Source organism: Varanus komodoensis, unplaced genomic scaffold, assembly GCF_004798865.1.
Source record: "Varanus komodoensis strain SLA01 unplaced genomic scaffold, ASM479886v1 scaffold9, whole genome shotgun sequence".
NCBI lineage: Eukaryota > Metazoa > Chordata > Lepidosauria > Squamata > Varanidae > Varanus > Varanus komodoensis.
This window is the reverse complement of record NW_025336598.1, coordinates 33,546,308-33,571,256: the sequence shown is the minus strand read 5'-3', so window position 1 is coordinate 33,571,256 and position 24,949 is coordinate 33,546,308. Positions and strand designations below refer to the sequence as shown.

The 24,949-nt window shown below is 41.0% G+C and overlaps 1 protein-coding gene across 5 annotated transcripts in view; it reads right to left on the bottom strand.

The window, feature by feature from the left end:
* RBMS1 (RNA binding motif single stranded interacting protein 1) overlaps positions 1–24,949 on the bottom strand; it is a 154,106-nt gene that overhangs the window by 67,324 nt on the left and 61,833 nt on the right. For 2 of the 5 annotated variants that reach the window (XM_044417738.1, XM_044417739.1), the window contains exon 1: positions 24,290–24,732. The exons of 2 other annotated variants lie outside the window; for them this stretch is intronic. In XM_044417738.1, the coding sequence (XP_044273673.1) occupies positions 24,290–24,556 (267 nt within the window). In that variant the 5' untranslated portion in view covers positions 24,557–24,732. Of the gene's footprint in view, positions 1–23,647; positions 23,843–24,289; positions 24,733–24,949 lie in introns of those variants that run through there. One more of the 5 variants, XM_044417742.1, reaches the window with a different exon arrangement.

Below are 24,949 nucleotides of genomic sequence, written 5' to 3'. Positions count from 1 at the left end.
CCACTAAAACACATCTATTCTCAAGTGTGAAATGGACCTCATAAGTCGTGACAACGGCACTGAAGATGGCCCTGTAACCTTAACAGAAGGAAGCTGAACAAGGTGGAAAGAGATATGTGGCAAATCACTCCCATTTCTCTAGACTGGTAAAACGTATTAGAGTGTCAAGCATTTTCCATACTGTTGCCTTTCCTCTTAAAAGTAACCAGTGAAAGGAAACCTTGTGCCCAATGGGGCAGGATGAAAATCCAATAAACAAACGAACAAATAAATTAAAACATGCTAATATATTTAAAAGTATCCCAGTACAATATTCTACATAATATAACATTCAAATAATATGAAGTCTGCTTTAACTTTCCCCCTCAAATATTTCAATGAATGAAACATTTATTCAGGCTACTTTTTAAAAGCTTAGTGATTGATTAAATACAGGCAACATAAGGACACAACCCTCTGCATGTCTTGACCCCAAAATATCACACAGATCCTGGCATCTCCGAGTCCTGTCTTATATGAGCCAGCATGGCTGGTTGGGGAAGGCTTGGAGTTGTAGGATTATTTTTCTAAACAGGCATACAACTGCATGCCTAAGTGGATTCCAGGGCAGGGATAGGAGGGTGGTGCCTCTGGACACCAGTACAATCCAGGCACTTTCTTTTGCAATCCATCAAGGGGCCCTACATGTCCAAATTTTCTTTTTTTGAAGAAAGTGTCTTACAGTTCAGGTTGCTTCAAAGCACAGCAAGAGCTTGTGACCACACCTATTTTTATTTCTATGCACACCTCTGGACCACACATGGAGACATGTCATGTCATGCCATGTCAGAAATATTATTAGAAAATGTTGACAGTTTCCAACTGCTAGCCAATGCTTTCCTTTGCACTGCCCAGCCACCAAGAACAAGGGACCCCAGAAGGTGCTAAAGAGAGCAGTGGTTGGTTGGGGGGAATGGGAATCATATGTGGCCCAGGAATCCAGGTGGGACCACCTGGGAAAGTAGGGACAATTTCATGCTTGCATGTCTGAATAGATGGGGATCTGCATGTGCAAATAGGGATTAGAAAAGTCTTCCTCGATTCTAGGCCATTAGAACTTTTTCCACTACAAACCAAAAATTTTCTGATACAAATAACCTAGAAAAATTACCTAGACAAATTTTACCAATTCATCCCCACTCCCCAAAAGCCCATTAGCACCACAAATAAGTCAATAATATCAATCTGTGAGTGTCTCCAGTTCTCTTCACCCAAGCTAAAGCAACTGTGTATCTACACTTCTGTCTACCACAGAAAATTACTGCAGGAATATTTTTCCTACTGCTTTTTATATTAGCATGGAAAGTTATCCATTCTTTTGTGCTGATGGAGAAGGGAAGCAAAGAGAACATTTCCAGGCAGAAACAATATACTTATTTGATGACTAATGCTGAAAGGTTTAGTCCTCAATGGAAATATTTACATAGAGTTGCATTTGCCAACATTGATCCTTTGTTACTTTTCCTCTCCTTCTCATTACTCTAATTGTTGCCTCAACTTTCTACCTAGTCAAAACCTTGACTATAAGCTTCTTGAGAGAAGCTATGTCATTTGGAGCTTGTTGCTGTGTAAAACACCAGCATACTGTCATCAACAGCGTTCAGCTGATCTCCTATCCCTGAAGCTGCTCTGATACATGGTTGTGACCCAACAGCTTGTGGTCAGGTTCTTTTACCCACAGGAAGGGGGTTTTTTTAAACCCCTGTAGAGGCGCAGCCAAAACTTCCTTTTCCAATACTTGACTCAAGTATCAAATTTGACACTTTTTGCCTTTTTAAAAGACTTGCAACTTTCTTTAGATAACCAAGGAGGTGACTTTGCCACCAAGGAATAAAATGCTTGGCTCAGAAATGGCAGAAATGGCAAAGCTCAGTAGTTAGTAAGCATTTCTTGCATTATTGTATATTCTACATTCACCAGAAAGTCCAATTCTGAGCTTCGTGTTTTTGTTCTTTCCAGATAATCATTTTGCTTCTAGGTCAGTCATAAGTCTCATGTTCTTACCTAATAACAAAGCATGAAAACACATCTTCCTTATCAACAAAAATATGACTTGATGACATTAAAAACTGGAAGAATTGATTACCCTTCCCATTATACATGCGATGACATATGACCTCAGGATCTGAGTGGGCTTTCTCCCTCAAATATAAACAACTTTATAAATGCAGAAGTAAGGGTTAGAGGTTGTCCTTGTAATGAAATACACTTTTTGTGATGTCACATCTTAAATAGTCTCATGTGATTAATATAAGAAGCACTATAATTAAATTATTTCCAAACATTTTAGTCCATGCTTTCTTCTGCTCACTTTTTTGTTTCAGACAGCCAAAAAAAACAAAAACAAAAAACAAAAAACCCTACCCAACTTAACCTTAATGCAGTTAAATCTTCATATCCAAATACAACAGCAACAGGCATGAAGTCTCTTTAGATGTGGAGCCATATATAAATGATGTAAATAAATAAAAAGATGCACTATTTGGGGGGTTTGCAAATCACACAAAACAAGCATTTGTAATTTTAAGAGCAATAACAGAGTATTTAGCAAATTGAAAACCATGGCTTAAACCAATATCAGACAAGTGGATCTCCACTCAAACAGTGCAACTTCTCTGTTCTCTCTTCCCCCTAAAGGCCATGATGCACCACCCAAATTTGCTCCTCAGAATCCCCTAATAATTTGCAGAATAACTAGAGAGCGTGGAAGGCTGCAGGAAAGGGGATATCCATTCTGTTTCTGTTCCGTGAAGAACTGCTGTAGTTGCATTCAACTGTCAATATTTCTGCAACAAATATTTACATTACAAAATCTCTAAAAAGATTTAGAGGAGTAACCAATGTTTTAAGCAAAGCTAAGCACTAAAGTTAGATTTCTTTTAAATCTTTTCTATTTAAATAGAATACTTTGCCCTGAGCAGGATCATGCAATAAAGATCTTCAAAAACATTGATGCTTAAAGCCAGTCATAAATACAAGTATGAAAGTTATTAAACTCTAGTTCTAAAACTGTAATGGAAGCACTGAGAAATTTTTATTCCAAGAACATCAAACTTATTATTTGAACATTCAGTAAAGATCTTATTTTTTAGGAACATAACAGCTATGCACACTGTGACCGGTAGGCACTTATTGAACCTGGAGAGAGAGGAAACTAAAGCGATTTAATACTTTTATCCAAAGACAGCAGGCCATAAACACAGATTCCTTTACCTCAGTTAAATGTTTATGAACACATACAGCTCCACCTAAAATTTGAGGGACTGACACTGGTAAAGTAAAGCTGAAGACCACTACAAGTATTTGTAGCATAGAGGCCTACCTTCTTTTATTACACTTCCTGGACATGACCCTGTGTCGAGCACACTCCTCTATTGGCACCATTTTCCCAAAAGGGGTTGCTCATTTTGTGTGTCTGTCTCACATTGCATTTTGGTAATGCAATTCTGTACTATATTTCTAACTTTTTCATTATTGTACTGCATTAAGTGCTATGATTATCTGTGACCTTTGATGTTACTGTGACCTTTGCAACTGTTTTGGGATGGTTTGCTTGCTCCATCCACCAGCCATTCCTCCATTTCTCTCCTTCCCCTTGACCCTCCCTATCCCTGAGAGGCAACAGTGTGTATGCAAATTAGCCCAATTACTATAACTGCCCTACAATGGCCCCTAAGCATTCAAGTGAGAGGAAGCTAGAAATGATTAAGCTTAGTGAGGAAGGCATGTCTAATACAAGATAGGTCAACAGTTAGGCCTCTTGTATAACTATATGAGACCCGAGCTATTGCTACATTCAACTTATTGTGGTGGACTGGAACTGAACCTGCAATAAATAAATAATATCACCAAGGTACGCCTGTATACAAATAGGAGCTGAATCCATGCCAGATAACTCAATAACTTAATCCAGAGGTGTCCCTGGTTAGGAAGGAGGCAGTTTAGGATATAGGGATTCAAAAACCAGTTTGTGATGGGGCTCTACACCCTTTGAAAAATCAGCTTTACTCTTTCATAGTACTCCTGGGCTTATGCATTGCTTGTGTATTTTGTGGGCATAATGGTTAAAACCCAACAGGTTGCATATACCTCAGTCAATTCCTTTCTCCACTGCTTCTGCAAGCAGGGGCCTCTATATACACAAGGAATATTTAGGGCTTCCTAGGGGATGATTTGAAATGAATGGAAATGCTAGTGTCTGGAAGGTGGTAAGATCGTAGGCCTCTTTTATGTGAGCTCTGCTGGTCTGAGTCCTTTCAGAATGAGTGGTTGTACTAGTTGTAGGTTGCTCCAGAAGTGCTGCACTGCTGTTAACACAAGCTGCAGCTGCCTGCACAATGGATTTCACTGGGTGGAAGAGAAAGCGCAGGATAGGAAGTGCCCTGGTGGATTCTTCCCCTCGGGGGAGGTACACTGACAACAATTCTTGGGACCCTTCAGCTACAGCTGCCTAGAATTGGCCCAACAAAAATAAGGGAAGACCACCACTACCTTCCATGCTAACCAGTGCCGTGGTCCTCCCAGCTCCTGTTTGATTGCTCTCTTAGTCCATAAAATTGAACTACTATTCCTGTATGACTCCAGAGACTTGCTGGGGAATTAAATCTGAAATACCACATACTAGCATGGATATACTGATAGCGATCTTAAAGCAAATGCTTGCTTTATTACATTTAAGAAGCTGATTATAAAATCTGATTCTATCCTTGAAACTTTGGGAAGGAACAGATTGTTTTCAGTCTCTGAGTCATGCCATATATTACTAGGCTGATGGAGAGCATGAATATGGCTTAAGCTGTGTGAAAACTGTCTCATACTGAAGTGCTGGATGAAAGTCGTGATGACTGGAACAACTGGCATTCAGCTTGCAATAAAGCATTATATTTGAAGTATCTGCTTTAATCCACTTCTCTTCTATGACTTTTATTAAGCCACTGCTCTGACATACAAAAGACCAGCAGGCATTGCTTTAACTACATGCATGAGAAAACATCTCTCCTCCCCTACCCCAAACCTGATGACATGCTCAAGAGACCTAGCTAGTGATTATACTAGGATACATGTATATATAAAATGCCCTTGCATTTGAGAAAGAAGCTCTGAAGTGAAGTAGTAATTGCCCTTCACTTAAATGCCACCAGATGACTTCATCAAGTTGCTTCTGCTTTTCTAGGAAAGTAAGTCTCTAGACATTATCTGACATGGCTCTTCAGAGCACATGGGCAGCAATGGGGTGATAGTTCTGAAAGGGCTGAATTCATGGAATCAAATATCTTAAAAATACAGCAGATGTAATCCTTGTCAAACTTAACGTCCATACTTGTACAAAAAATACAAACCAAGTGCATCGTACATAATTTAAGACCATGTAACATACTATTGTTTGGCATATCTATGAAATGAATTCCAAGTCTCAATCCTATGGGGACTAAATGCTGTCTAGTTAGGAAATTTCTGAGTTCCAGTTCTGATGTCATAAACTTGCTCCAACAGTGAAGCTGGGGTTCCAAAGCTGGGTGTCCTCCCTCCACCTTTGCACCTGGAGTGAAAAGCCCTATGCTGGATGTGAGTTCAAGGTTGCTTTTGCAATCTCAGAGATGGAATTTTGTGCATATTCAGGGGAGGGGAGTCTCTCCAGCAGATATTCTATTGGTTGTAACTGAGCTTCCTCTACTGTGCTCTGGGGAACAAACTTAGATCGCCAAAACTGGCCTTTTCCAGTACAGGAAGACTGCAGAGATGACCTTTGCCTTGAGACTCCTTCCATCTTACATAGAATGACATAACTTTACAGTGTTGCAGGCTCATGAGACTGCACTGCTAAAGCATTTAGATTCAAATTGTTAGAGATGGACTTGCAAATTGCTGTTCCTACTAATATTATTTTGCCAGTTAGCATGTATGAACAAAAACAAAACAGAAAAGCAATAGCCATGGGTATTACATTATTTTTGAACCCTTAAAGATGTGTGCCTGGCACCTACTCTGTATTCTTGTTGGCATCACATGAAAGCCCCTTTATTTTCCCAGTAATTTAACTTTTTCCCAGTATTTTAACTTTAAGTTTTAAAGTTTTTATCCTGTGTACCTCTGCGCTGATTTGGTTGCAATTACTGTGGTTTTACTGTCTGATGGTATTCCCCCATCTCCATTTCCGTGTTTTTAACTTTTGTTAACTGCCCAGAATGCCTTGTTTATTTAGCATTATAAAAATGAAATCTTCCAAATAACAATATGAATATATAGCCTCATGCTACATAATTAAAAATTAATCTTTATTTCATGATGAATAACCTTTGGACTATAATGTACATTAAACAGAAAACTATCTTTAGATAGTTTTTTTCCTCAAAAAGCATATTATTAAAAATCAATTTAAATAAAAAATCTGATTTAAATTTTAAAAATCTATTTAAAAAAATAATTGATTTTTATCCTCCCTGAATGGAATGAGTTCCAGTTGATAGCTTTTTTCTGCAGCAGAAAAAGAAAACACATTCTTGTTGCACCTTAAAGACCTAAATTTCACTTTTAAATTTTTAATTAATAGATTACTGTAATCTGTATTATGTGTGGCTTATGGCAAAAACTTCTGAAGAGCTGAATCTGCTTATGGAGTCCCTAGTGCTGTTGTAAAAACATAAAACAATTTCCTTTTCATGTGCATTGCCATCAGTAAAGGGAAGGTTTGGACATAGGATTCATTGTTAGGAGGGAGCAGCAAGGGAATAGGAAACAAGGCTGCCCTTGGTATAAAAACAGAAAATTCAACCATTTAAATGAACAGTGTGGCCATATTTACACATAAGTTCAGGCCTGGGTTTATCGCTGGACTATGATCAGTAGCTTGTCTGGAAGCAACAACTTGGTATCCCAGTTCAGTATCACAATAAACTAGTTGCAATTTGCTTGAGTATCACAACAAACTATTCTACTCTGGCTAGTGTTTGACTCTCTCACGCAAAGAGAGGTGCAAACAGGCACCTACTTTTTTTTCATAGTAAGAACCCTGATTTATCATTGTGTGTTTGTTTAAAGAGTTTTCAGGAGTTCTGGGAGCTGTAGGACATTTCTCTGTCTAAACACGTGTAGGATTGTGCACTAACAGCATTGTAACCAAAATAATCAGAACAACTGGACTAGCAAAGTTTATGTATGCAGATACATCATTGTTCCCATATATTATTCTAAACATAAATATAACAAAGAGAGTCAGGACGGACCCTGTGTCAGTCAGAAAATCCATCTGTGGGCAAATCCTATTAAAAACCAAACAACACCTGACCACAATCCCAGTGCCACTGACACTAGGGAATTTGCCAAGACAGATGCATCTTAGACCAGATACCCTTGGTATAGCATTTTTGGTACAGCACTGGAGTTTGAAAGAAAAGGGAAGAATAACAGGATGTAAATGCAGTTCGACAAGGCCAGATATTCAAAGAAAACGTACTTGAAACATTCTTATATTAAGACAGATCTATTTGAAGTCGCTATGGAGCTTCCCACTGATGATTGTACAGCATAGATTATCTGAACTCTTTCAGAGGCAATTCCAACATAAACATCAAAGCTAGGACAATCTGAATCAATCGTGTTTGTTTGAACTGAACACGGAACCTTTGCCTCTTTCCAGTGGGCTCAGAAAAGACTATTATATGTTTGGCCACTTTTCCTCAGCAAAAATTCTCTATGGTTAGTTAGAACTTGGTAAACATTTGTGTTGAATTTCACATGGGGCATCTGTAATTAGTTTACCTTTAACCCTGCTGTCTTTGGTGCTGCAGCAGAGCCCAAGAACAAATCTAGTCCTAAGAAAATGAAAAGTTTTAGACATGATGGCCTAGGATTTTTTCCCCATATTCTCTTAAAGATGTAACACCTGACATAATATGTTGGTGCCAAAACAGTGAGGCTAGTATTATTATGATTTTAGCTATGTTGGTCATGCAGAATGAACAAATGAAATGATGTATTTTCACTGATCAAAGGCTTTTCTTAAATGCATTTCCAAGCATCAGAATCAGGTAATCTTCTAGTTAAGGCCTCCTGATAAATAATGTAAGTCTGGAACCCTGAAGAAACTGAACTTTAATGGTGCTTACTTTGGAATGCATATGTACAAAATTGCACCGCACATTCCTTAGGCTCATGGAAGTGTCCAAAATGTCACGACTGAACATGATGTCTGACCTCTGCTTTTTGGACGGTAGCTAAATTTCCAAACTTTCTCAGAAACATCATTCTTAGTAACATTTTCGTTCTGAAGAACACATTGCAACACTTCCTCTATTCTCTGAAATAAATCACAGAACACTAGCAGGAAAGTTAGAAATTCTATACCATTTAAGAGGCACCAAGTCTAGACTAGTCTTATTGAAACTCTTCATGTTTGCAACAAATTTCTTTTTGGTAAAATCCACTATAAACAAGAAATTCACCATTAAGATCTTGAATCGAAAATAAATCATAAAAACTTATCCCAAAATGTAATTAGCAAAAAGGGAATTATTGTTCCAACCCTTATTAGAGTTTAACCATATGTGTTTCAGTTGTTCTAAGGGCTGTTTTACACTTGCGTAAAATATTTAATCATATGGTTGTTGTTGTTTTTTAAGTACACATTTGGCAAGTTTTGTTTGTTAAGTTGCAACGTCGTGCCCGACCCATCACGACCAACATTCCTCCAGGCTCTCCTGTCCCCCACCATCCATCAGAGGCCACCCAAGCCCACACCCACTGCCCCAGTGACCCCATCCAGCCACCTCAACCTCTGCGGTCCCCTTCTCCTTTTGCCGTCAATCATTCCCAGCATCAATAACTGATTCAGGATCCAGCCTAATGTTCAAACCATTTAACCAAAATAAATCGCTAACAAACCGACCCATTTTATTAACAGCTATGGAACATTTTGAAATAAAGATTAGTTGTGACTATTAGTTGTGGCTTTTACTTGTGGCTATTTGAAGATTCATTACCTGAAGCAATATGGCACTAAATGATCAACTGACACAGACTGCTTTAATTCTGTAATCTGGGGGAAAAGCAGGTCGGGACGTTCTTAGCACCAACCAAGACTTGTATGCCAAACGAGCTGCACGTGGCTGCTGCTGCTGCAGTTTCCTGGTCCTTCAGGGAAAGTGGTGATACTGCAGCTACGCCATCCTTGTAATCATAGCAATATTCACACTGGCTGCAGCTCAGGCAGCCCATTCTGCACTGTCTGGTCACCATATCCACACTTATCTATTTTGAACTGTTGTAATGAGGGATTACGACTCCTGCCTGAGAGAATGGATTATGCGGTCTTAAAAAGATCAGTCTTACAATTACACATACTAGAAACAGGATAAGGTCAAGTGCCATTAAGGTATGGGGAAAATATAGATTGGCTTTGGCATCAGATATTTCCTTGGGATACACGGATGAAACAGCAGATGAATTTATGATACAAAAAAGAAATGTTAATTTTTGGAATTGGGATGCAAGTATCATATTTATATATTGCATGGCGTATAATAATTGAATGCTAACCATGTTTGAAAGCATAAGGCTAAGCTTTGAAAAGATTTTTTTTCCTCCAGTGGCTTACAGCCAAAAATTCACTTTCTTTCGATGCATTCCTTCCCCGGAGAAGGATGCGCAGGCCCTGCTTTTCCAGATGTTTTGGCCTATAACTTCCATCAGTCCTGGTAAGTATAGCAGTAGAGGGAGATCATGGCAGCTGCAGGGGAAAACCTGTGGTGGGCAGCAAGTTGCCCACTCCTCCTCCAGAAGAAGGGAACAACAAGCGGAAGAGCAAGCATCACAACGCAGCCATTTAAAAGCACAATTTACAAAACCTTCTGTGCAATGTAATCTTTATGAATGCCCGATAGATTATTGATTACAATTAATATTTAACGATGAAGGGAAGAGTCTGTCATTAAACTTTTATACTATGTTAATTAAACTTTGGGATATTTTACTGAAAATTTTAGAAAAATATGGGAAAAATATAACGGAAGATTGGCAATGTATTGTTGGTTCAAATTTCTCATTTAAATTGCAACTGAAATGTATTTTTAATAAAAGTAAGTTTATAAATCAGTGGTAAATCAGCCTATTACCATGCAATGCTGGTGATACTTGGCTAAAATAGCTGCTCTTATGGATATGATGGGATTTGCCTGGCAACAACACAAAACTGAACAGTCATTGAATCTGTCATCCAATAAATTCTGTAAATTGATACTATAATCTTCTGGATAAATGCCGCATGATATGAAGGAGGAATGGTAAATGGCTGCCAAGATGTTCACTGCAATGACAGGATGAGTATTTATTTTCTATATAGTCAAAGCACTTTGAGCAGTTCATAACAGTAAAACACCAATGTGGTAAGAATGGTTTCAGGAAAATGACAACATCACAATAATGGACAAGACTATTACAACTGCATGTGTTAAAAAATTAAGTATAATTCTGTAATAGGTTGATGAAGGAATAAACTTTACTCAGTTCAATGAGTCTTACTTCCAGATAAGTGTTACAGGATTGCTGCATGAGTAATATGAACATTGAGAGATTGAAGTCATGTTGAAATTTGCTTATGGTTATACAGGGATAATGAAAATACACTAAAATCAGATTACAAAGATCAAAATAGCTTAAATATGAATATATTTACAACATCTAGTCTAATAAAAACAATTCCACTGCTATATCTATTAATTTCTTTGGTACCTTTCACAAATTATATCACAGCAAATAAACACAAATTCAACATGGTGCTGCAGCTAATTCTGGATCTCTGAATAAAGCAAAAACTGGAGAATGCAAAGTGCGCTTACACCAACATGACCAATAGGTATTTCAGCTATATGTATTTGCTGTAGAGTTATGCTGAATTTCTCTACCTCTGCTCTACTCTTTATGTGGTCTTATATTTTGACACTGGCAGCCTTCTTCGTGAATGAACAGTCTAAAAATTGCTTAAACAAGTAAAATTATTTTAAGGTAGATGACATGCTGTGCTGTTCCACAAAAAAGTATGCTCCTTGGAACAAGCAGTGAATAAGGTAAAGGTAAAGGTAAAGGTTTCCCCTTGACATTAAGTCCAGTCATGCCTGACTCTAGGAGGCGGTGCTCATCTCCATTTCCTAGCCGACGGAGCCAGCGTTTGTCCACAGTCTCCATGGTCATGTGGCCAGCATGACTAGACACCAAGGTGCACAGAACGCTGTTACCTGCCCACCGAAATGGTACCTTTTTATCTACTTGCGTTTGCATGCTTTCGAACTGCAAGGTCGGCAGGAGCTGGGACAGAGCAACAGGAACTCACCCCATTGTGCAGATTCGAACCGGCGACCTTTCGATCAACCAGCCCAGCAGCACAGCGGTTTAAACCACTGCGCCACCTGCAGTCCCTCAAGCAGTGAATAGGCAGTGTACAAAGCTGCACATGCTCGAGTGGGAACCTCTGCTATTGCAATGGAAAGCTATGGGACTCAGAAGTGAGAAACACTTGTTTCTAGAAGGGGGCAGGTTACTGGGGCTTGCGGAAGGCAGCCCACTGACAGAGCTCCTTTAGGAAGCGCTACTTCCAGTTGCTCAAACTGTGGGTCTCACACGTAGAACAAGTACAAGTGCGGCAGCAACATGGGAATACTGCCCAATACATATTCTATAAAGGTGAACCAGAGGCAGGGTATTAAGCTGCCAGTGAGATTACTGTCTAGTCCCTGTACTCGGAAGTGCTGGGGTTCCTACTTCAATGGAGCAACACCAGGGGCCCACTGACTCAGAGATAAGTAGCCACAAGTACAAACAAGCTCTGTGTTTGTCAGCAACTTCACTTCTTGCATGTGTTGAGATCCCTATGATCTCAACACATGCCCCACAATATTGGCAATTACAGCTTTAGATCCAAATAAACAAACAAATGACAATCAAACCTGTCCACTTCAAAGTGACGTATAAATCTGTTTTTTCAGGCAACCCCTCCCTCCCAAAAAATACCTCATTGTGAGTTCTCAGCTCAGCCCAAGGAAACTGACTGACTCACAAGACTGTAACTGGTGCCCAATTAAAAATGCTGATTAAAAGCCAAATGTAATAGGGCTTCTCCCTATAAGAAGTCCTGGTACTTGTAGGACTCCTGAATGATAGATGCATTTATTATTGAACTGACAAGAACACCCACAAACAAGAAAGAATCCTTCACAAGAATATTAATTCTACAAAATTATACAAGACGACCTGTCCACCTGCTATAAACAAGAAATATATCTTTCTAACTGCTCATCTTCTGATTATAATGTTCATCTGTTTCTCAATATGTGGCTCTTGCTCATCATCAATCATCTAGCTGGGCTTCTATGCAGCGTAATTGTATTAATTATTAGTTGCACTGACCTAGCATCTTAACAACAAATAATTGTACCAGCAACGTATTGAAGAAACTGATATGAAGTCAATGCAAATGTTAAATATAGGGCCAAGTACATATTAATTTTCAAGCATATTCACTTTATGGTAAGGATGGTTGACTCCTTCCATATATGCCTGTTTGGTCCCTAAGATCATAAATAAAACATTCTCTAAGTGTTCATGCCAAGTGAGCTTGGGAGGGTGGCTGTTCAAGAGCGGTCCTTTTCAGTGGTGGCATCATATTTGTGGAATCGCTCTCCAGAGAGGGTTGGGGTCTATATTGTAGTCTTTTCACACTTTTCCCACGGTTTCTAGACTTTCAGTTTTACAAGTTGTGTTACCACATTTTAATCCTTTGCACTGCTGATGGCTTTTACCTACGTTACTTCTTCCCTATTTTGAACTTAAGATTTGCCTATTATTGTTTACTAAAGAAGGAGCAATCTTATCACCTATAGACACCATCTGAAAGACCATCAGTGCTCTGACCTATAAGCAAGAAATGGGAGCTCTGACACATATGGCTGCCCGGTACAGAAACAGCAGTACCAGCTGCTGTCTGAAGTTGGGGAGGCCACCTCAGAGGGGGAGGAGGGGATATTCCCATGGGAGGGAGGGGAAGAGACTGGAGATGCTAAGATATGATGCCTTCTTCCCACTGCCTCCAAACTACTATTAGACAGACAATATTATGATGATTACATAATGATGGTAAGCCCCCGAATTTAGGGACCTATGCGCACTGCAGTAGAAATGTACCCTTACTGACTGTTACACTGTTTAGTTTGTTTGATGAACTATCAAGGAAGCTTTGGCTAATTTGTGATACAGAAATGTAATAACTAATGAACTAGCTAAACAAATACACAAGGACAGCATTACTGCATTATTGCTTAGGCATGCCTATATCTGCCCCCAGCCCATTATCCACATCCTATTAGCCCTGCAGCAACTATCATCACGCCTACAGGTGCTGGGCTCGCCCATCTTCCAGCAATAGCACAATTGTGGCACCAAAGGGCTGAAAAACTGTGTTTGTGTTTGTTTTAGAACTAGTTCAGAACTCTTTCACCAAAATCTTTCTGAAATAAGAATGGCCATGTAAGCAAGTCTACCAGATCAAGGCTTGAGGCTGTGGATGCTGGCCAAAAGGAGGCACAAGCTGTAACACCAGAACTGATTGAGAAAATCCTGATGCTGTGAAGGTACACAGAGGAACATTATTGGAAGCTCCCTGAGATAGATTCAGACTTTGGTCTATCTAGCTCAGGCTCTGGCCCATTGTTTACACTGAGGAGCAGCTGCTCTCCAGGGTATTAGGCAGGAATTTCTGCCAGACTTACCTGCAAATGCAGAAAACTGAACTTTTGTATGCAAAACAGATGCTCCACTGCAGAGACTGAAGGATCTTTGGGGAAGAATATAAATCAGGATTAGGCAATGTGAAAACTGCCTTCTACTCTCAGACACATAAATAGCATAAGATGGGATATGTCAGTTGTTTTAAACTGGTCTAGTTTTTATTGAAATTGTTTTAGATGTGTAAACTGTTTAAAAATTTGGATAATGGAATTTTACACTGTTTTATTATATTATTACAGGACACAGAATAATCAATTCAAGTTGTGAAAAGCCAGATTCAGGCTAAGTATCAGGAAAGGTTTCCTCACTGTCAGAGCAATACGACAGTGGAACCAGTTGTCTAGAGAGGCTGTGGGCTGTCCCACACTAGAGACATTCAAGGCGAACCTGAACATCTGTCTGAGTGGGATGGTGTAAACTGGTGACCTGCAACAGCAGGGGGCAGGACCCGATGACTTACTTTGCCCCTTCCAACTCTACTGTTCTATGATTCTATGATATCTGTATTTTTATTGTGTTTGAAACACGGTGCTAGAGCAGAGTTCTGCAAATGCCCTGGACTGACAGAAAGATGTGCAAAAATACTAAACCAAATCAAGCCCTAGTACCAAAAGTGACAGAACCAAGACTGCTGTACTTTGGTCTCATCATGAAAAGGCAAGACTCCATGGAGAAGTCAATCATCCTAGGGAAAGCTGAAGGCTTTCTTCCATATATGCCCTCCCACCCCTTGAGATCTGCGGGAGAGGCCCTTCTCTGGGAACCCTCCGTGAAGGAAATTAGGAGGGTGAGTACTCGGAGGACGGCTTTCTTTGTGGTGGCGCCCCGCCGATGGAATGCGCTCCCCAGAAAGGTCTGCCTGGCACCATCGTTATTTGTTTTTCGGTGCCAGGTTAAGACCTTTTTATTCCAGCAATATTTTAATAAGTTTTAATATTGTCTTTTCTATGTTTTTAATTCAAGCCAGTATGGGTTGGGAATTTATTTATGTTATATTTTATGGTGTAAGCTGTCCTGAGGCTTTTTGTGACAGGACGGCATATAAATATTTTAAATAAATAAATAAATAATAAAGGCAGGAGAAGAGGAAGACCAAACATGAGATGGATTGATATCATAAAGGAAGCCCCCAGCCTTTAGTTTGCAATAGCTGAGCAGGGCTGTCAAGAACAAAGCATTTTAGAGGGCATCATTCATAGTATCAGCATAAGTCAGAGATGCCTTGACAACATGGAACAGCAACTCTTTATTGTATCCATTAGTATTATTGTGCTTTGATAAATTGTGAACCACTCAGGGAGCTCTGGCTATTAGGCAGTACAGCAGAGGAGAAGACGAAGATGAAGACATCATCTTGCAGTACAATTCCAATCAGCCCAATCAAAATGGTCATGGAGAATGGGTGTGAAAGTCCAAAATAAGCCACCAAGCACCACTACCTGTGGTGCCAACAGTCTTGGAGAATGTGCCTTCTTAGGAAAAGTTAGCCTCTCAGCCAGTGCCAAGGAAAGATTGTCCCAAGATGACCAAGAAAGAAAACTTTTGCAACCTGGAGAATTTGTTTCCATTACATAACCAAAGCAGGCCTTCAGCAAGCGCAAATGTGCTAGTATCACTGGACCACTCTGCACGATTGTTTACAGTGCAAGCCAACTGACATTTCGAATATTCAACCTCCAATGGAAGGTTGCTATGGTTTGTCATGTCAAACTTGGGCCTCAGGGTGAAATAACTCTCAGATAACTGACCATGGACTGTTTGCACATTGTTTAATACTGAAACAACCCTGCTGTCTTGATTCAAATGACACAGACTACATCAAATCCCTAGGAACTAAAAGTTAAAAGTAGTCACAAATGCATGCCACAAACCCGTGGTGATGGGTTATGATGACCATGCAAACATTGTCATGTGTGTTTGCAGGAAGGCTATTCCTTAAAATAGATGACTGCTTTTGGATTGTATCCAATGTTAATCATATTAAAGTCCAGTTTACTTGAATTGACCTCCTCTTAGTAGGACTAATACTGGATACAATCCTTTACTGACAATGCTTAATAAAGCCATCATGCATAGGAGTACTTGCCCTGCTCTTGTCAACTTCATCCCCTTAATTGCTCCCCAAATTCACAAAGGTTTTCAGAAATTAGTAAAAAGTTCCTTATTTTGGCTTAGAATCGCAAGAATACTGAAACCAGCTTAGGGATCTTGTTAGGATGCAGTATTTCACCCTGGAGTATTAGACAGAAAGTAAGTTATTCTTTTGCCAGAGCTCTAAAGTTAAAGCAGGATGAAGTCCAAAAAAGTAACTGAAGAAACAACCCAGGAATAACCAAAACTTTGCACTGGTGCAGCTAAAATACTGCATGCTATATAATACCAAATGGTTTGAATTCTTTTAAAGTCACTTCACCCAGATATGCTAGTCAAATTTCTCCCCAGCTTTATCTAGTTCTTGCCAAATTAAGACTGAACAGGTCGGCTCAGGAACAGAAAACGGCACCAGCATAAATCCAACCTTAGAAGTCTAATGGAAACCCATACTAGGGAAGTCTGCAGTACTCTAGTAAGAAACTGCCAGCTTTACACTCCCTGCTGAATTACCAGTGCTTCTCCACCCACTTCTCTCGTCTGTCTGCAGCACATCCCTTCCCTTTCCTGTTGCATCAGGAAACTGCAAATTGAGAGGCTTTTGCAGGGTGCAACTAAATTTATCACAGAGCAATGCAATCATTAAGTGTATCCTTCTCCTATGGCAATTGTTTCAGCCCTTCTTTCCATTCAGTCCTGTACAAACCCTCTGGCAATTCCCTGACAAAGAGCATTTTCATTATTTTGGAAAGGATTCCTTTGAAAATATGCTTTTTGTTTGAGATATTCTCTTGAGTATCCTCCCTTTGTAAAGCAGAAACAGCTGCTTGGGACAGCAAAGCAGAGGCCTCCGATATGTGAACACTTTCTTGACAGTTGTAACTGTGAAGCGTTTCGTCAGCATTCACCCTGGAGAAGAGCTTAACTGGCTGGAATACAGTGGCTGGACCCTGCAGTGAGGTGCAGAGGGGTCTTGTTAGCAACACAGAAACCCGCCATGTACAAATTCATTTGTCTATTTGCCTAGTCTTCTTCTGTCCACAGAGGAGTGGACTGGCAAGATTGCCCCCTGCTTTTTACTAGAAACTTGAGATTACTGAAATTAGGAGCAAAAGGAACACATTTAGGACTCTGAGCCCAGAATTTCTTCTGAGTAGCAGAACTGAACAGAGATCACAGTCCTTCCACACCAGTGTTAATTCCTGGTTCTCTTCTCCTTTCCCTATCCTACTTTATTTCAGGAGTGTATTTCAGATGGCCATGGTGCTTTGAGTTTTCTTCTTGGTGAAAAGGCAAGAGATGATTCAAATAAGTCAATCAGCCGAGGTAGTCATAGTCTTGTTGATTTTCCTGAGACACCTGGAGCTTGAAATCCTTTCTTATCTACCACAAATTATCATTAGATATAGGTACCAGTAGAAGCCTGCCCTGCCCTGGCAGCTCCTTTCCAGGTTCCCAGGCACCAGTCTGTCCTACCACCTTTTTTTAATTGGCAATATCTGGGATTGAACTGGTGAACTCTGATGTCCACCAGCCCACAGAAGTTCTAGTGTCCTTCTTGAAGGCTGGGCTGGCTCCCTTCATTCCCAAGTGCCAGGATTCCAGCAAGGACACGGGCAGAAGAATCCCTTTGTTACCACAGATCTCCTAATGGGAGGATGAGCAGAACAGAGCAGAATTCCCTTGTTACTCCAATCACTGATAGGCGAGAAGAGCACTGCCCTCGGTCATTTCCTCCACCAGAGTGCTTTCCAACCTCTGCCCCACAAATGTTTGCAAAAGACACCTTTGCAGCATATGCATTTCACTCTTATGCTTGGTAAAACTATGGAAGCTGGTCAGCCAGATTTACGGCTTGTCAGTAAAACAATCCTTCTAAGTACATTTGCACATGCTAAGATCAATGCCTTATGAAGTGTGAAAGAAGTAGTGTTCAGAGTAAATAAGTTTAAGTTCCTGACAGATGCCCAGAGACAAAAACAAGTGTGAGATTTGGTTGAAGATAATGATAACTATGATTTGCCTGAAAATTTCAAACAAGGTGGGTAGTAATTCAGTATAAAACAGAAGAAACTACTGGCTCACAAGGAAGTTAGACAAGCCCATCACAATAACATATTACAAGTATGAACACTAGAATTCATCATGGTTGTTCTACTGAGAATTGAAAATCCCACTACAGTAATAATGTTTAGATGAATATATTTTGTCATGTTCTATCTTCTCATGCCATTGACAATTATGATATATTCTGCACAAATTTAAGGACCTTCACAGAAAGGGCAGATTTGTGCAAATTACTAGACTTGGGAAGGGGGGGGGGGAGGAGAGAATACTTCCTTGGGAAAGGGATAGTGATGGGGGCAGGGGAAGCAGAGACCTTCCTCTCCACTGGGAAGGTATGCCATGTTGAAATGCAAAGCACCCTGGGATGTGTGTTGGCAGTGGTCAGGAAGCCCAAGAGGGGGAACCACTTATGGCCAGCTGCTGTGTGCCCTGAATGTCTTCTAGCCCCTTCTCAGGGTGGCTTAGCACAATGCGCAGGTTGAGAGAGGTTACCAGGAATGACCATCCAATTGCAGCAGGGCTCACTGGCCACATGAAGCAGGGATTGCTTGCATTGTGTGCACACATGCGTGTGTTTGGCATGACCTCTGTGCTAAGTTCATGAACAACTGGTTAGGATTCCTTCAAATAGTACTCCCCAAAACATTAATTTTAATGCGATTTTACTTGGGAATTGCTCTGAGAGATTGATTAATCCCAGGTAAAATCCCTACCAAGCATAAGGCAGGCCAGTCCTGGCAAAGAATAAAGAGGTGGAGGAGCAGTTAGACACATGGTGCTGTGATGGTTAAAGTGCTGAAGGGGGTCCCAGTCCCACTTGGCTGTGAAGCTCACTGGCGACTTTGGGCCAATCACTCATCCTCAGCCTCACCTACTTCACAGGACTGTCACTGTGAGAGTAACATGGAGCTATGGAAGCAACACTGGGTTCCCCACTAGAGGAAACAGGAAGGCTATAAATGCAATGTTATCATTGTCTTCATCATCATCATCCATGTTCAATTCCCAACATCTCCAGTTTAAAGAATCTTAACTCTCATACACTCTTTAAAAATCAAGAAAACAAAATACACCAATGAATATCACGGAAAAGGCAGAAAAGACATATCACATAGAGCAGATGCATGTCAGAAGTCACAGCTAAATACTTCCATACGGACATTTTCCATGCAACATGGTCACGTGCAGCGTTGTGCATGAAATCTTGCAACCTTCGCCTGATCAAGCAGACACTACCGGGATAGATCAGTAACTGGTGTGCCCTACAACTGGGCATAAGCCATGTTCATCAGGGCTCATGGGAACTGAAGTCCAACACATCTTGAGGATACCTGCTTGGAAAGTTTGGGAGACTCTGAATATATTAAGGCAGCTTATTTGTTCAGTTCAAACACATATGGAACAACAATTTATATATACTCCTTAGAATGGAATATACAAATAGAGGTCACGACATTCTTTCACAAATTCCAAATTAGCCACACAGAGATAGGACATAAGACTGAGAACTGCATGTAGGTAATAATGCATATATTCAAGGTGCATTCACATTAGAAGCTGAAAACTTGTCAGAGCTTCCAGTGTATGTATTTCATGTGTATATGTATAAATACAAAATGTGACGCTCACATATCATACATTCTGTACCCCAAAACTACCCCTTATTACACAGCAACCTCATTTTTACCAGTGTTATTTCTGAATAAATAAGCTGCATGCCAAGCCTAAAATATTAAGCTAGATGATACTTTTAGACCCAATGTAACTACAAAAGTTAAGAGTTTTCAGATTCAGTATCCATGATGAAAACTTTTCCCATTTTAACTTCCTACAAGTTATTAAACCAAATACATCAAAATTCTTTCTTTCATAAAAATGTCTTGTTTTAAATGTATACAAACCTGAAAAATATGTTTATTTGCACACATATTGTCCATGAAGTTATCTATATCCTTTACAAAATCATCAGCATTGAAAAGGGACCTTCATAAGGGTGTGATGGCTAGCTGTCATGCTTCAGTCAAAACCATAATTTAAAAACATTTGTGAGAATCAATCAGCATATATCTTGAGAAGTGAATCACAAAATAAGTTTTCCTTACTTTGGGATGACAAAGTTAACCTAACGAATTGTAGCCAAACATGAAATGTATGGTACAGGCAGAGCTATGAGCAGACCTGCATGGAAAGATTAATCAACAGTTTTGTATGTCAGCCTCTACATAAGGCCAAGTACTGAATCAGTGTTAAATTCCTTACACACAGCTACGCCCTGTTAATCTGCTTGAAAGCAGCAAACTATGTGAATCTACTTATGCTGGTGAGATAAACATTATACTCCTCAAAATGTAACAACATGCAGCAAGAATGACTGTTACTTGGCAAAGCTGACATCAGGAAGAAAATAAACGTAACACCTCACAAAACAGGTTGTCTTACAACTAGCTCATCTCAAACGGGATCTACCCACCCCCCCCAAAAAAGTCAACCAATTTATCCCAGCAACAGCTTGCCATCCGGCTTTCATTTGAAGAAATCTGAGATGAGTGGAACCTCAAGGCCTACAAGGACTTAAAAATCTCTGTTCATTTTTCTTCCAGCTCTAGAGACACTACTTCACAGAATGAACAGCGAACCTTGTTTTAAATCTACCTCTGAAGAACTGTTCTGCCTCACACTAACCTCCATATGAAACAAAACTGCAGGCTAAAAAACAGTATTTGTATCATCGTGAAAACCCCCTTATTTTCTTATTTATACCTATAGAGTTTAAAAGAAACAATTCTGCTTTACACACACACACACACACCAGAGTATCAGATTGTGTGAAGGTTTCTAAATTCATCTGATAAAAATACATATTTGGAAAAGAAATTGTGCTCTAATAAAGATTTCTTGTTGGGAAACACCATTTTGATTTTTGATCCTGGAAAGCATCAAGAATTTTCAGACATTGCTACTATGGCTTGGCAAATTGCTATTTAAATATAAGCATATAGCCAGCAAAATAAGAATATGTGCAGACCTCAACAGCATTAAACTGACCTGTATTAGTCATTCAGTTACTACTAGCTTTTAAAGTAACCTGACCTAAGCTCAAGAGACGTACTTTAAGCATGTTCCATTCTGTTCATAATGCAGGAAAATCCTGTTTAGCATATGACTTAAGAGATCGGTGTTCACTGCTCACCAAAACACTCTAGAGAACAGGAAAAGAACAGGCACCACCTATCTCTTTCTGACCGGAAAAAAAAGAGGTAGCTGACTGGTTCCTATGACTAACATAGAATACAGAAACAAAAAGAAGTGTAGCAGGTCTTTATTCAGAGTACTTTAATTGCACATTCCTTTGTAACACGAACAGGTTATTTAAGTGACAACATCTTCTTGCACATATGGAAGACACATGGGAATATTTTCAATGTGTATTTCTACTAAATCTGATAAAATGTATCTTTCTTTGGCTTCTACATTGTTCCAAGTTGTCAGCCCCTGCAACCTGCTAACTTGGGACCATGTGTAAGCTAAGGAAAATTCATTACCCCTCTATGCTCAGCTAAGGCCTCAGTCCTATAAACACTCCTTGGAAGCAAACCCCACCAACCTCTACAGGACTTAATTCAAAGTAGACACGCATACGACGGCACTGTCAATGATAATAAAAATTATTTTGCAAATAGTTGAATAGGTTGTGACACACACTTTGAGTATTGCGTTTTGGAATAAGACAGTATATACTTCGGGTCAATTTGACTGTAACTGTATTGCTATAACATAAAATTAAAAAAATTCAAAGAAAAATAAACCACCCTTAAATTCTATTACTGTCCACAGTTGCTTAAAAGGGGATCTGATATGGCAAGAATGTGGGCATTTTAATACCTATTTCAATGTTCTTTGGTTTTAAAAGATTTATATCACTCTGGTAAACAAAGAATTGCATATCTGTTGAAAAAGAAATACAAGACTTGCATATGTTTTAAAATAACTAGTATGTACCTAGTCGAAGTACTATTGCATGCACGCGAAAACTAGATTTTATCATATTTACTACTGGGGCTATGACATCAACTTCACCCAACTTTTAATCATGTGAATTAATAAAGGCTTCAGCAAAAAAATAAGGCAATAAAAAGCACTTTCAAGTGAGCATGGGCCACAGTTTGCTCCAATTAAAACCAACAGGAGCTTGTACAGGCTAGAATCTAGGCACACTCAGCCTGCCCCAGCCTCCCCCCCCCCCCCCCGGTGTGGGAAGCATTTCACCAAAGAATGGCTTGATGCCAATAAGGGAGTCTTTGGTATCCTGGGTCTTAGGGCTACATAATGACCACACATTCATTTTTTCCTCCTCCCCACTGAAAGAGAAGTCTGTTTGTTTTTCTGATTCAGTCAGCCCTTTTAGCTCTTTGAATTCAAGGAGTGCACTATGAAAAGAAGAGCATCTTATCGGTGTGTTCCAGACCAGCAGGCCGACTCACATCCGCATGCAAAACATACAGCCTTCCAGTAAAAGGCTCACCCTCTGTGCTCGCCCCCACCTTCCATCACTAACACCCCATGGTGCCACTGACAAATCAATGAACACACAAGACTCTAAAAAGTGTCTGGCTTAATTAACTAGCTTTTCAGACTTCAACACTCCCAAGTATTTGTTCACATACTATTTGCAGAATGGTCCTGGAATAATATTATCCTTACTGTATCATCCACATGGTGTGACTCCCTTTGAGAGAGGGAGAAGGGCCTTTACGTAATTAAGTTAAAACCTGAAATTGATCCTTGGCAAAATATTGGTACAAACAGAATGGTTAAATATTAATTTAATAGGCTTGGTTTGTTCATGATTAAAATTACTTCACAAACTGTGTAATATCCTCAAACATGATCAGAACAGGGGAAAGCTTTAAAGATTACATCAATGGTCCATTAAATTTTTAGCAGAATCTGAATTGTGCATCATCATCACCTATTTATTTCTTCAGTGAATCTGAAACAAAGGAGGAATCTGTTCCTGTAAAATTACTAGCATCTGAATATTCATTCAGTCTGTTGTTATCTCACAAAAATCATCACACTGATTCACCACCTTAAAGTGGCAGACAAAAGATCCAACTCACCAGGTTTATCTCCCCCAGGTTTATCTCTCCCAGTCAAATTCTTGCTAATGATCATCCCTAAAAGGGGAGGTTTGAGAGTCCATATATGTACATGTGTACATACAAGCTAAATAATTCTGTGGACAGCAGAGCAAAAATCAAAAGGAAGTGAACTGCTTTCTAGTGAACAGTGAGAAGTTTAGAAAACAGCACTTTCTCCACTCCTCTCTCCTTTTTAGAACAGGATATTGGTAAGAGCATTGCAGGAACTTGGCTGACTAAAAGGTCCCCATTTAGGGCACAATTAAATCAACATGTCAGACTGAGACAGCAAACCCCATCGCATTTATTTGAAACTAATTTTCTTGCAGTCTGGGACTGGGTAGAGAAGGGCGGGGTAAACAAAGCAACAATAATTTCGTGTAAGTATCCCTCATCACATTTTAACTACACTCCCATACAGATAATAGAGGGGGAAAGGCACGAATGCATCAATAGCATGCGTCCTTGAGGATTTTTCCCCGCAGAGCCGAAAAGGTTCCTTTAACTCAATTTGCTTTTAATTTGGGGTAACCTACCCCCTCTCTGGAACATCAAACTCCATAACAACAGTATTTCGCGTACTCCATGTACATGTTTACGGTCGCGATGCTTTTTGTTTCTTTATTTTTGTTTTGGGGGATCCCACTCCCTCCTGGCTGTTTCAATAAAACGGAAACTGTCGGCCTTAAAGTTTCGATTTGCAGTTCGTGTCGTCGCAGACTCTAGCAAACCTTCAAAAGAGAAGAGGACACACAAAAAACTTGCTGCGGGGCTCGACAGAACCTGCTCGAGCTGCAGACAGACAACTTCGTCGCACTCCGAACGCGTGGAGCTGCCCAGCTTGGCTCGCCTGCCTAATCTATTACCACGAGGAAAGCTGCCCTAATTCCTTTCTAAAAAATCTTGCGAGACGGTCGAGCATGACACAACTTGAGGAGGGAGGCGGAAAGCAAAAAGCGAGACACTGGGCTGCTGTCTACAAGACGCGGGGGTGGGGGGAGACGAGCGGTTTTGCTCACAGGCGCTTCCCGAGCAAGTCACAACCACGGCAAGTTCCCACCCCTCCTCCTCCTCCCGCCGAGACCTCCCCCGCGTCTCTCCCCACTCCCATGCCCACCCCTCGCACAAACATGGCAAGTCGGATCCTCTCCTCCCGCCCGCGGCACACGCGCCTTTACCTGTTTCCTATAAGGAGTTCTGCCGCCGCCCGCAGAGTTGCTGCTGCTGTTGGGGAAAATCATTGCCCAGCCTAAGCCCGAGCTTCCCCTCCGGACGGGAAGCAACTTCTGCAGCGACTTGGCTGGCGCGCGAGAGAGGGAGGCGGCCGCTGGAAAGCGCCTCTCCCTCCCTGGCTGCTGGGACTGGGCTTCTCCTCTCCTCCTGCCGCTGGCTGGCTCGGCGCCTCCTCCGCCTCCACCCCCCTCTCCCTGGACTGAGTCTCTCATGCAACGCGCCCTGCCGCCGCCGCCCTGCTCGGCCCCTCTCCCGGGATCACGGGCGGCAGCAAAGCCGAGCTGCGCCGACACGACCAGCCGCCCAGCCTGCCCGGAAAGTCACTTCATTGATCTGCCACCGCCGCCCGCGGGAGAGCCGACTTCCTCGGCAGCGGCAGCCACAGGCTCGGTCCCACCTACTAGCGGCCTCAACCACCGCCCAGGGAGAGAAACACAGAGCGCGCGCAACCGAGAGAGGCGGGGGGGGAGCAGCCCAGAGCGAGCCCCGCGCCGCGCCGCCTCCACGCGGCCGCGGCGACGCGGGAGCCCCGCGCCCTTGGCGCCGCGCGCCCCCCGCCCCCCGGCGCGCGCGCCGCTCCCCGAGGCGCGCGGGGTTCTGCGCCC